Source organism: Scyliorhinus torazame, chromosome 10, assembly GCF_047496885.1.
Source record: "Scyliorhinus torazame isolate Kashiwa2021f chromosome 10, sScyTor2.1, whole genome shotgun sequence".
NCBI lineage: Eukaryota > Metazoa > Chordata > Chondrichthyes > Carcharhiniformes > Scyliorhinidae > Scyliorhinus > Scyliorhinus torazame.
Window position 1 is genome coordinate 50,327,312 of NC_092716.1, and position 13,625 is coordinate 50,340,936.

Consider the following 13,625-nt stretch of genomic DNA (forward strand, 5'->3'; position numbering starts at 1 on the left):
CCTTTGCTCGTCACATATGACGCATCCCCGTATGGTATTGGGGCCGTCCTGTCCCACAAGATGGAGAACGGGGCCGAGCGGCCGATAGCTTTCGCCTCCCGCACATTGACTGCAGCAGAAAAAAAGTACGCGCAGATCGAGGAGGGCCTGGCAGTGGCCTTTGCGGTGAAACGTTTCCACCAGTACGTGTATGGCCGTCACTTCACTATAGTAGCCTTTGCTGGGACTTTTCAGAGAGGATAAGCCAATACCGCCCATTGCTTCCGCACGGATCCAGCGCTGGGCTTTGTTGCTCGCTGCATACGAGTATTCTCTGGAGCACAAACCAGGAACGCAGATAGCGAATGCCGACGCACTGAGCTGATTGCCTTTATCGACCGGCCCCATGTCAACCCCCACGACTGGTGAGGTGGCTCAGAACAGAGATGCTACTCACTGCACCAGAAGACCTCCCATAAAGGGAATTACAGTTGCTTAAAATGGAAGCACATTAAAGATGACATGAAAAAAACACTTGCAATTAAATAAAGCTTTCACAACCTCTGGTTGTCCCAATGTTTCAGTGAATGAAGTACTTTTGAAAGAAAGAACAAACTTACATTTATTAGTGCTTTTCTTGAGCTGTGAACATTCCAAAGAGCTTTACAACCAAAGTGTGTCACTGTTGTAATGCAGGAAACATGACAAATAATTTGCATACAGCAAGGAGCCATATACTTAATGAAATAAATGATCTGTTTTAGATGTTGGTTGAGGGATAAATGTTTGCCAGGACACCATAAATCCTCTGCCATGGGATATTTCATATTCCTCTGAGCATTAATGTCTCGCCCAAAAGATGGTACCTCTGCCAGTACAGCACTCCCTCGAAACTGACAACCATATTATGTGTTCAGATCTTTGAAATAGGGCTTGAATCCATGAACCGAACCCGACATGCGGAGGAAGCAGCTGGCATGTAGCTAAACATAAAGTAGATCGACCAAATGACCCATTTTTATGCTGTAACGTCCTAAGTTTCCATAAGTGTCTTAGTTCTAAGGAAAAAAACTACAAAATGGCACATTACACTTTTCTTGCTGAATACTGCCAGAATCAACAACCCATTTCCTCTAGCAGGATTCAGCAACAAGCGATATTACACAACAAACCGCGAGCATGTTGTGGACTTACTTCCAAGTCAAAGGAATTTTTTATTGGTAGAAAGTGCTAGGAAGTTGTTATGGCGCTGCTGACGATATTTTGTTAAACAAACACAGCTGCTAATTATGAGTACCAATTATACTACAATTCTGATCAATGGCCGAAAGATGTTTCTCTCCACAGGTGCTTGATTTTTTTTCTAGCATTTATTAGTTTTGCAATGCCATCCAAAATCTATTTGCTGAAGTAATCTCCTTCCGTCGTTGCAAATGACACTAGAATCAGATTTGGAAAGTAGGTCGTTTAAAGGCATCAAAAACATTGCATCCACCGGCCTAAGCCATCGCATAAAACCCCGTTCAAAATTTAGTTCATCTACAACCTCCAGTTCACTTTCCTTTCCGCGAGTTATTTTTAAATCATATTTCCCACACTAGTGAAAGGCTCGGCCTATTCGACATTCTTGAATGAGTGCATCCCCTATTTGTATTGCATTACGTAAGGCGGCACGAAGCCTCTGTAAACCGAGCCCCGCAGACTCCAGGGCCTGGCCAAGGTGATCTCAGGAGGGAGGCAGGCCGCCCCTCCCCGGACCTGTTTGCAAGGCCAATACTGACAGCGACGTTCAGCAATGGAGTGACCGGATTGTGGATATATCCCAATGGAGAGGCGGGACTCGGGCCATCCTGTTTGTCGGAAAGCGCCGTCTTTCGGAGGAATTGAAAGCCAGTCAAAAGAAAATGGATTCCGTGTGTTTTTAAATGAACAGTCTGACGGGAATAACTGGCCGCCCGGTAACGTTCGGATTTTCTTTGTTTTTGAGAAGGGGGCAATGTATCGGCGTCATAGTCTTGAAGATTGACAGTCAAACCATCCAATCCTGGCCTTCCCTTCGAGGGAGGGGCGGGTTATTTGGCTCGCGTGAGCGACGCGCGAGACCGTGCGTTTGAAGGAAACGGACAGTCCAGTGAAGAGTCCAGCGCGCGTGCGCACAGGGCCGGCTGGCCGCCGGCTTCGCAGCCGGCGCGCGTGCGGTGCCGGCGCCTTCGCAGCCCGCGCGCGCCCGCGCGGTAGTAGCGGTCCGCGTGTGCGAGGGGCCGGCGCGCTAACAGCCAGCGCGCGCGGCCGCCAAGGAGTCAAACACAAGAGACAACAAATCGCTGTCAGAAACGGTGCGCATCACATTCGAGGCCGCCAGCGTATCATTTAAGCGAACAGAGCTGGGAGAGAAGGAGGGAAAGGGGAAAAGCAATGGACTGAGAAGAAAAAAGCCGCCAGCGGTCCCGCACGGCGCTAACCCAGCCGTTAAAACAGCTGTTTGTCTCCAGCCACCCCGCCCCCAACCGAGGGAAAAGTACATTTTTTTCCCCCACTCTCTCCCCTTCAGCAAAATCAAAATGGAAATTCTCCCTTGACAAGCGGGAGAACGCCTAAGAAACCACAATGCGGCGAAGCTGAAAGTTGTGCTGGTATTTTAATCTGATATATTGTTGAGGGGGTTGTCGGCCAGCCCCGGCCAGGATTGTGTGGGTGAGGATGATGCAGAAGCAGCTGCAGAGGGATGAGGTTTACCGTTGGTTCGGTGAGTTGAATTCCTCTCAGAGAGTGGATTTTATCTGCGGGCTGCTCGACCTCTGTATCCCCCTGGAACTTCGCTTCTTGGGCTCCTGCCTGGAAGACTTGGCCAAGAAAGACTACCATTCTCTCAGGGACTCGGAGATCAAAGCGAACAACGTGGCTGACCTGGCCAGATTGACGAACATGACGGACGAAGTGGTCCGTAGCAAACTCATCGTCTCCTTGGCCTTGCTGTGCTCCGACAACAGGGAGGCGTCCGGGGTCCTGTATCGCACCCTTACCCACATCGATTCCATCATCAATAACTATGGCCTTCAGCTTCACGACAGGACTGGCGACGAATTCCTGCTCTTGTTCACCATGGCTTCCAACCACCCTTCCTTTACCTTCCACCAAAAACAGGTTCTGAGGCAAGAGTTGCTGGAGATCCAGAGGATTATCGATAGTACTTCCAACACAAGCACGGTTCCCGTCACGACCACAACATCAGTTACAACTGCAGCCGACTGGGATACTAGCTCGACTGTATGCAAGGTGGGCTGTATGTAAATAGATATATAGGTAGAGAGAGCGAATGCCATCTGGCTGATCGGTGATAGGACCACATTTTCATCGCAAGCCGAAAAGTTCAACTGCACTGTAAATGTCCTTGAGCTTTAACGACTAGGGATCAATCCATAATTAATTTCTTCATGGAGTACCCATAGAAATTGCTCTTCAGTTGCTTGCATGGTGAACGATGTCTAAGATTAATTTCTGATTCTGATTTTCAGTAATTGATTTCTGATTTTCATTGATTTTTTTTCTTGGGGAAAGTAAATTTTTGTACAATGATTCGATATTTGGTAATTTGAAAACAAAATATTTTTCTTTCTTAAGAATAACGTTTGCAACTTCTGTTATCCCATTAAAATTATATATAATTTAAGATATGACTACTTTTAAAAACTTTTATCATTAATACACCTTACAAGATTTCACATTCAAATGGTGCACCATTACTACTGGACGTCTCCTGGGATTTATCATGGTCTTTTCGTATTTTACATCTACGTTCTTCTCGGCGAACTCATCCAAAGATGGAACATGAACAACAACTTGTATTAATGTAATAAAATGCCCCTCGGTACCCCACAGGAGTGTTATGAAACAAAATTTGGCACTGAACCACGTAGGTGGATATTAGGGCAGATGACCTAAACCTTGGTCAAAGTGATAGGTGTCAAGGAGAAAAGTGATAGACAATTTATGGGAGGGAATGCCAGAGCTTCGGGCCTTGGCAGCTGAAGGCACACACATCGATGGTGGAACGATTAATATTGGTGGTGCCTATGAGGCCTTTAGTAGATAGCACAGATATTTTGGAAGGTTGTGCAGCTGACGGAGATTGCAGAGAAAGGGAGGGCTGCGGCCATGGAGCGATTTAAAAACCAGGATGAGAATTTTACAGTCGAAGCTTTGCTTCATTGGATGCCAGCACTCGGGTAGTGGGTGAATTTTATATGAAAAGAAAGAAAGACTTAGTTATATACCGCCTTTCATGATCATTGGATGTTCCAGAGTGCTTTGCAGCTAATTAAGTACTTTTGAAGTGTAGTTACTGCTGTAATCATTAAATCATAGAAACTTTGCAGCACAGACGGAGATCATTCAGCCCATCGTGTCCGAGCTGGTCAACAGCGCTACCCATTCTAATCCCACTTTAATGCACCAAGTCCGTAGCCCTGCAGGTGATGGCTCTTCAAGTAGACATCCAAGTACTTTTTAAATGTGATGATAGATTGTGCCTCTACCACCCTTACACCCTCAGAGTGAAAACAATGTTTCCTCATCTTCCGGCTAATCCCTCTTGCAGTTACTTTAAAGTCATGCTCACTGTTTTTTGACTCTTCTACTAAGGTAAATAGGTTGTTCCAATTTATCTAACCCATTATAATTTTATACACCTCAATGAAATGACCCCTCCACTTCCTCTGTTTCAAAGAAAACAAACGCTGCAAATCTAATCTTTCTTTGTAGCTAAATTTTCCGAGGCTTGGCAACATCCTCATACATTTCCTCTTCACCCTCTTCAGTGCATTCACATCTCTCCTCTAATGTGGTGGTGATCAGGGGCTGGTTTAGCACAGTGGGCTAAATAGCTGGCTTGTAAAGCAGACCAAGGCCAGCAGCATGGGTTCAATTCCCGTACCAGCTTCCCCGAACAGGCACCGGAATGCGGCGACTAGGGGCTTTTCACAGTAACTTCATTTGAAGCCTACTTGTGACAATAAAGGAAAATATACCAAATGCCTTTTTAAGCACCAAATTGACCTGTTCTGCTACTTTTAAGGATCTGTGGACATAGACTCTTAAGGTTTCTCTGTTCCTCCACACTACTCAGTATCCTCCCATTTATTGTGTATTCCTTTGCCTTGATGTACCTTCAGTGCTTACCAGATTGAATTCCATTTTCCACTTTTCTGCCCAATTAACTTGACCAACTATATCTTCCTGCAGTTTTAAGCTTTCCTCCTCACGGTCAACTACATGTCCAATTTTGTATCATCTGCAAAAGTCTTTATCCTATTCCCTAACTGTAATGTAGGAAATGCAACAGCTAGTTTGCTTGTCGCAATATCCCACAAAACAGCAATGTGACAAAGCTCAGATAATCTGTTTTTGTGATGTTGATTGAAGGATAAATATTGGCCAGTGCACTGGGGATAACTTCCATGCTCTAGGTGCGAGTTAGAACATGGCAGTAGAGCTTTGGGTGACCTTAAATTTACAGGGGTAGAACATGGAGACTGGCCAAGAGTGCTTTGGAATAGTCCAGTCTAGAGCTAACATGTGGATGACAGCTCCAGCAGCAAATGATCTGAGGTGGGGGAGATTCAGGTACTGTTACAGAAATGGAAATAGACAGTCTTGGTGACAGTGTGGATATATGGTTGGACAAGGTTTCAAGCAGTCAGGTTCAGCCTCAGACAGTTACTAGGGTCAGTGGCTTTGGACAAGAATTTGTGACAGGGACTGAAAACTACCTTTGGGCCTTTTACTTGGTTGGAGGAATTGTCTGCTTATCCAGTGTTGAATGTCGGACAAGCAGTCAGACAACCTGGAGACAGTGACCGGTGAAGAGAAGTAGTGGTTAGGTAGTGATGAATCTTGTCAGCACACAGGTGGAAACTGATGCTATATTTTTCAATGATTTCATTCAGGGGCAGCATGTAGATGAGAAATAGGAGGATGCAAAGGTAAATCCTTGGGGAACACCAAAGATAATGGTGCTGAAGTGGGAAACCATTCCAGGTGATTACCTGGATACAACTGAATAGGTAAAAATGGAACCACGCAATTGTACTCCCACCCAATTGGCCGACAGTGGAGAGACATTGGAGGAGGCAGGTGTTGTCAACCATGTCAAATGCTGCAGCAGGTCAAGAAGGATGAGGCAAGTTGATTTACCTTTGTCACAGTTATGTAGGATGTCACTTGTGACTTAGATCATTTTGGTACTGTGTCGGTGCAGACCTGATTGAAGGATTCAAAAATGGAATTCTGGGAAAAGTGGAAATTTATTTGAGAGGAGACAGCATGTTCAAGGACTTTCGTGAGGAAAGAGTTTGGCGATGGGGCAATAGTTTGGAAGGAAGAGGGTTCAAGGCCTTTTTTTTTTTTTTTTGGAGGGGCATGTTGATGATGGCAGATTTGAATGCGGAAATGGCACCTGAAGAGAGAGAATTGAACAATACAAGCTAAAATGGGAGCCAGGAAGGGAAGTTAAATGGTTATCAGTTTAATAGGATCCAGGAAGCTTGAAGTAGGTCTTGTGAATAGTATGAACTTGGAGAGAGCAGGAAGGGAGATTGGAGAGAAATTAGGAAAAGATAAGTTGAGGGCAAGATCAGTGGAGAACCTTAAAGAAAGTTTGGCCAGTGGGCTAGAGAAAAGCAGGCATGTGGTAAAGCTGTTCAACGGTTTCAATCTTGGTGAAAAAAGAAATACATGAAGCTCTTGGACTTGTTCAGGTTCCATATGTAACACCGACCTCTCTCAACTTCTCCACTGCTTCTTGCTTAACTGCTTTTCTGAAATTCGGTCCTGGATGAACTGAAATTTCACCCAATTAAACATTGAAAAGGCAAAGCCATTCTCTTTGGCTTCACAATCACAAACTTTGTTCCTTAGCGATAAATTCAATCTCATACCATGGACGCCACCTCAGACTGTTCACAACCCTATTCGACCATCAACTGAGCTTCTGACCCCATATTCCAACTTTCACAAAGATTACCTTCTACTACTTCCTTAATATCACTCACTTCCACTTCTACCTCAAACTATTTGCTGCTGAAATGTTCATTTATACCTTGTTCCATCTGGGTTCAATTATTTCAATACTTTCCTGCCAACCATCTATCTTCCATCCCTCCATAACTTTGAACTCATCCAAAACGCTGCTGCCTTCAATCTTACTCTAACCAAGTCATGTTCATCCATTATCCCTGTGATTTCATATTTAAATTGGTTTTCAATCCACCAACGCCTAATGTTTCTAATTCCCATGCATCCGTGGCCTTGCATCTTATCTTTGACCATCAACCCGCCAACTTCCAAGACATTTACCTTCCTCTGGCTCTGGTCTTTTGTCCAGCCCTGCTTTCTCCTTCCACTCTTGGCAGCCTCATGCTTTCACTCATCTAAGACCAATACCTTGGGTTCCCCTCTCAAAACACCTCCACTTTTCTCTGCTTTCCTGTTTTGAAGCATTCATTAAAATCAAACTCTTTAACCAATCTTTTTGTTAACTGTCTATTATCTCCTTTTCTACTCGATACACATTTTTATCTGATAACAACAATCCTTTGAAGTGCTTTGGCCATTTTACTCTGTTAAAGGCACTATATAAATGCAAATTGTTTCATAGATTATCATAGAATTTACAGTGCAGAAGGAGGCCATTCGGCCCATCGAGTCTGCACCGGCTCTTGGAAAGAGCACCCTACCCAAGGTCAACACCTCCACCCTATCCCCAAAACCCAGTAACCCCACCCAACACTAAGGGAAATTTTGGACACTAAGGGCAATTTATCATGGCCAATCCACCTAACCTGCACATCTTTGTTATTGCCTTTTAGTATTTAAATCTTTTTGCACTTGCTGTGAAAGCCTTTTGTCATCAGGAATGTGCAATGGAATTTTGATTTTTAAGTTCTGCATGGTGTAAAATAGATGACTCTTTAACAATGTCTGTCGCATGATGTAACCCTGAGATGATGCTGAAGATTTTAAGCATGTTATTCTTTAAAATTAAGTCATCTATAAATAAATTTAAATCCAGAAAATAGTTAACTTTAACATGTTAAAATAAATGCCTTAAGTGTTATAGTCAACCTTCTGTTGTAATTTAAAAAATATATTTTCTTAAGGGCATTCCAGGAAATCCTGATTGCAAGTGTCTGTTTTATCAGTACTAAATCAAGCAAAATTGCGAAACTACTAGAGTTTCGGTGGTTCATTTAACTTAATATGACCAAATAGTTAAATAATTTGAGTTTTTAAAGTTTAGAGATTAAATGTCCTTTGAAGGTCCTTAGAGAATCTTTTTGAATTGGTTATGTTTGTAAATGGATAAACCCAATTGTCATATAAATCTATTTTCCATTCGTTTGAATTTGGGTTTGGAACTGGAGTGCTGGTAGTGGGGTGCGGGGGTGGGTTGCAGGGGTGGGGTGGGGGGTGGTGGCGGCGGCAAGTGGTGGAATGATTACCATAATCTGTATGGTATGAAAATCGTTCTTTGTGAAATACCACCCACTAGACAAGATTCAGTTTCATGCCGAAAGATTTTGGAGAGTAAAGAAGAGATGAAGATTCAGTACACCTGAGCTGAATGAACTGTTGTACCTTTTAACTTACTCATGTATATGTGCATAATGTGTTTAAAAATCCTGAACCAGCTATTGGCCTGGTGTTTCCACTGGATTGCCTTTTTCTTAGCGCAATTTGTCCCAAATCAGCTGAACAGTGGAAAAGATCCAAGCGCAAATTACATCCAATGCCCACAAAATTGGTTACATACCAGATCAAATAAATCACCATGGCAGGTTTCTGCTATTTGGATCCATTTGTGGGCCTTCAAGGAGGTTCGTTAATTCTTAAAATTAGGCTGGCTTTCTGGGCATAAGAACGCTAAAAGATGACTTCTGGCGGCGTCCATGGAGTGAGCGGTTGCACATTTGGTGGCTTCCGCTCAAGGCTGTATTTTTCGCTCTTATCCCTGCCCAAAAGGCAAAGTTTTTGATGGCAAGAGATGCAGGAATGCCTGTAGTAGGTGTTACTCTTCTGGTGTGGTTGGTGGATGGATCCACGAACTAGGAGTAGGGCAAGAAGAAAAGAGCTGCTGGAACAGGAGAGTCTTCATGGTGTGCTACAGACTAAGAGGGCAAGGGGGTTCTGCCTACCCAGTGGTCAACAGAACAGCTAGTCTAGTTTCTGAACGCAATGTTCAGCCAGGAGAGCAAGGAGGCCCTAGAAGACCTGGAAACAATTAAATTGGGGATCAAGAGAGTGGAACAGAGGCTATGGTCCTAGGGCCGGGCAATCCAGAAAATGGAGGAGCAGTTGGCCTCGTTGGTGGCCAAGATGGGGGTGATATGAGGGAGACCCAAAAGAGGCTGAAGGAGAAGGTGGAGGATCTGGAGAATCGTTCCAGAAGACAAAACCTGAGGATTTTAGGAATGCCTGAAGGCATAGCAGGTGCGGAGGCCGGCACGTACGTGGCCAAAATATTGGAAGCGCTGATGGCGGGGGGGGGGATCTTTGACCGGCCCCTGGATGTCGACCGAGCGCACATGATGTTGATGAGGAGGAAGCAAGCGGGCGGGCTGCCAAGGGTGATGGTGGTACAGTTGCACCGCTTTCTGGTTAAGGAGAAGATCCTCCGATTGACGAGGCAGACGAGGAAGTGCACCTGGGAAGGGAACGAGCTGCGAGTGAACCAGGTCTTGGGAGCAGAGCTGGCGAAGAGGACGATCAGGTTTAACCGGGTCAAGACTGCCCTCTTTAAGAAGGGGGTGAAGTTTGGGGTGTTGTACCCGGCCCGCCTCTGGGTGACCTTCCAGAAATGTGATGCTATTTTGGCATGCCAGAAGAGGTGATGGAGTTCTTGAGGGACAATGGATTGGCAGGAGAGTGAGGACACTGAACTTTGGAGGAGTTTGTGTGTGTGTTTGTTTTCTGAAAAATGTTTACCTTTTGAAGTGTATCCTTTGATGGCAGGGTTTTGGAGGGTAGGCTGGGGCAACATCGAGGGTAAGTGCACCTTTTGCTGCTCCTTAGGAGGGGGAGGGGAATTGTAGGGGTAGTGAGGTTGGAGGCCTTGGGAGGGGGCTTCAGTGCTAGCTAGGTGGGCAACTTAATGGGAGTGCAGTGGGGGATTCTCAGGAGGCAAGCATAGGAGGGCAATGGGGCTGATGTTTTGTTTAAGAGTGGGGCGGAGGGTTGCTGACAAGGGTGTAGTTGACGTGACGTGGCTGGTCACATGGAACGTGAGGGGACTGAATGGGCCGGTCAAACGGTCATGTGTGTTAGTGCACCTGAGGAGCCTGAAGGCGGACGTGGCTTTTTCCAGGAGATGCACTTAAAGTTGGGGCACCAGGCAAGGTTGAGGAAAGGATGGGTGGGGCAGGTGTTAGATTCGGGACTGGATATGAAGACGAGGGGGGGTGGGGCTGACCGTGGTCATAGAATTATAGAATTTACAGTGCAGATGTTGAATAAGTGGGTGGCATTCGGACTTCCGGGTGCGGCGATGACCAGCTGAGTCGCACGTTTCGGCAGCTCCCGGTGAAACGGACTTTTGGGCTCTTGATAGGAGCCCCAACGGCAATTTTGACGGCTAAAAACACTGTGCGGTAAACCAGAAGGGAATCCCCCCCTGGATGCGGATGAAAAATGGAGGAGAAAGTGGCCGGATTGCAGTGGATCCTTTAGAACAGCGGCAAGGAAGGCAAGCAAAAACCAAGATGGCGTCGGAAGGTGGCAGTTTAACATGGGGCCCTGAACAACAAGAGTTCTTGAAATGCTGTGTGGAAGAGCTCAAAAAGGAAATGAAGAAAGAGCTGTTGGCCCCGATACTACAGGCGATCGAAGGGCTAAAGGAGGAACAAAAGACCCAGGAGCGGGAGCTTCGGGTCGTGAAGGCAAAGGCAGCCGAGAATGAGGACGACATACAGGGCCTGGTGGTGAAGACGGAGACGTATGAGGCACATCAGAAACGATGTGTGGAAAGGTTGGAGGCACTGGAGAACAACGCAAGGAGGAACAACCTGAGGATTCTTGGTCTTCCTGAAGGTGTGGAGGGAGCGGACGTCGGGGCATATGTGAGCACGATGCTGCACTCGTTAATGGGAGCGGAGGCCCCGGCAGGTCCGTTGGAGGTGGAGGGAGCATACCGAGTGATGGCGCGAGGACCGAGAGCAGGAGAAATTCCCAGAGCCATAGTGGTGAGATTCCTCCGTTTTAAGGATAGAGAAATGGTCCTTAGATGGGCGAAGAAAACTCGGAGCAGTAAATGGGAGAACGCGGTGATCCGCGTTTATCAAGACTGGAGTGCGGAGGTGGCGAGAAGGAGGGCGAGCTTTAATCGGGCCAAGGCGGTGCTTCATAAAAAGAAGATAAAATTTGGAATGCTGCAACCGGCAAGACTGTGGGTCACATATCGAGGGAGGCACCACTACTTTGAGACGGCGGATGAAGCGTGGACTTTTATTGTGGAAGAAAAACTGGAATGAGCGGGTTATTAAAAAGAACGTTTGAACAAAGTGGTGGGGCGAATGTGGGGGGCAAAGAGGGGGGTTAAAAAGGGGGGAAAGAGGAGTTTTATGTACTAATCCTGCGATGTGGTAACTTTTCTCTCTCCCACAGGTGGTGATGGGCGGAGGAGGGGAGGTGGAGGAGATGGGGGCGTTGGCCATTGGGGGCGGGGCCAAGGGAGAAGCGCGGGCTTGGTTCCCGCGCTATGATAATCATGGCGGGAATAGAGAAGCAGGAAGGAGGTGGCGTCGCACGGTGCGAGCCGAGGTCACGGGGGGAAGCCGAGGTCGGCCAGAGTTTGCTGACTTCTGGGAGCAACATGGGGGGAGTAATTACGCTAGCGGGGGATCTAGCGGGGGGGTGGGAGGGGGGAATTACTGGGTTGCTGCTGCTGGGGAGAGGGGGAGCTGGTATGGGAGAGGATGGGCGGGGGGGCACCGCCTGGGGGAGATACAGCTGCGTGGGAACCGGGTGAGGAGCTGGAAAAAGGTGATGGCTAATCGACAAGGGGGGGGGGTTGGAAGCCCCCCAACCCGGCTGATCACGTGGAACGTGAGAGGGCTGAACGGGCCGATAAAGAGGGCACGGGTACTCGCACACCTTAAGAAACTTAAGGCAGATGTGGTTATGTTACAGGAAACGCACCTGAAACTGATAGACCAGGTTAGGCTACGCAAAGGATGGGTGGGGCAGATGTTCCATTCGGGGCTAGATGCGAAAAACAGGGGGGTGGCTATATTAGTGGGGAAGCGGGTAATGTTCGAGGCAAAGACTATAGTGGCGGATAACGGGGGCAGATACGTGATGGTGAGTGGCAAACTACAGGGGGAGACGGTGGTTTTGGTAAACGTATATGCCCCGAACTGGGATGATGCCAATTTTATGAGGCGGATGCTAGGACGCATTCCGGACCTAGAGATGGGAAAGCTGATAATGGGGGGAGATTTTAATACGGTGTCGGAACCAGGGCTGGATAGGTCGAAGTCCAGGACTGGAAGGAGGCCGGCAGCAGCCAAGGTACTTAAATATTTTATGGAGCAGATGGGAGGTGTAGACCCGTGGAGATTTAGCAGACCTAGGAGTAAGGAGTTCTCGTTTTTTTCCTATGTCCATAAAGTCTACTCGCGAATAGATTTTTTTGTGCTGGGAAGGGCGTTGATCCCGAAGGTGAGGGGAACGGAGTATACGGCTATAGCCATTTCGGATCACGCTCCACACTGGGTAGACTTGGAGATAGGGGAGGAAACAGGAGGCCGCCCACCCTGGAGATTGGACATGGGACTAATGGCAGATGAGGGGGTGTGTCTTAAGGGTGAGGGGGTGCATTGAAAAGTACTTGGAACTCAATGATAATGGGGAGGTCCAGGTGGGAGTGGTCTGGGAGGCGTTGAAGGCGGTGGTCAGAGGGGAGCTGATATCAATAAGGGCACATAAAGGGAAGCAGGAGAGTAAGGAACGGGAGCGGTTGCAAGAACTTTTGAGGGTGGACAGACAATATGCGGAAGCACCGGAGGAGGGACTGTACAGGGAAAGGCAAAGGCTACATGTAGAATTTGACTTGCTGACTACAGGCACTGCAGAGGCACAATGGAGGAAGGCACAGGGTGTACAGTACGAATATGGGGAGAAGGCGAGCAGGTTGCTGGCACACCAATTGAGGAAAAGGGGAGCAGCGAGGGAAATAGGGGGAGTGAGGGATGAGGAAGGAGAGATGGAGCGGGGAGCGGAGAGAGTGAATGGAGTGTGCAAGACATTTTATAAAAAATTATATGAAGCTCAACCCCCGGATGGGAGGGAGAGAATGATGGGCTTCTTGGATCGGCTGGAATTTCCCAAGGTGGAAGAGCAGGAAAGGGTGGGACTGGGAGCACAGATCGAGGTAGAAGAAGTGGTGAAAGGAATTAGGAGCATGCAGGCGGGAAAGGTCCCGGGACCGGATGGATTCCCAGTCGAATTCTATAGAAAATATGTGGACTTGCTCGCCCCGGTACTGACGAGGACCTTTAATCAGGCAAAGGAAAGGGGACAACTGCCCCCGACTATGTCTGAAGCAACGATATCCCTTCTCTTAAAGAAGGAAAAGGACCTGCTACAATGCGGGT

General features: G+C 47.2%; 1 protein-coding gene across 2 annotated transcripts in view; it reads left to right on the forward strand.

Annotated features, from left to right (window-relative positions):
- Positions 1–2,223: 2,223 nt before the first annotated feature.
- Positions 2,224–13,625, forward strand: part of zcchc14 (zinc finger, CCHC domain containing 14) — a 240,193-nt gene continuing 228,791 nt past the window's right edge. For both annotated transcript variants that reach the window (XM_072518087.1, XM_072518088.1), the window contains exon 1: positions 2,224–3,255. In XM_072518087.1, the coding sequence (XP_072374188.1) occupies positions 2,680–3,255 (576 nt within the window). In that variant the 5' untranslated portion in view covers positions 2,224–2,679. The remainder of the gene's footprint in view (positions 3,256–13,625) is intronic.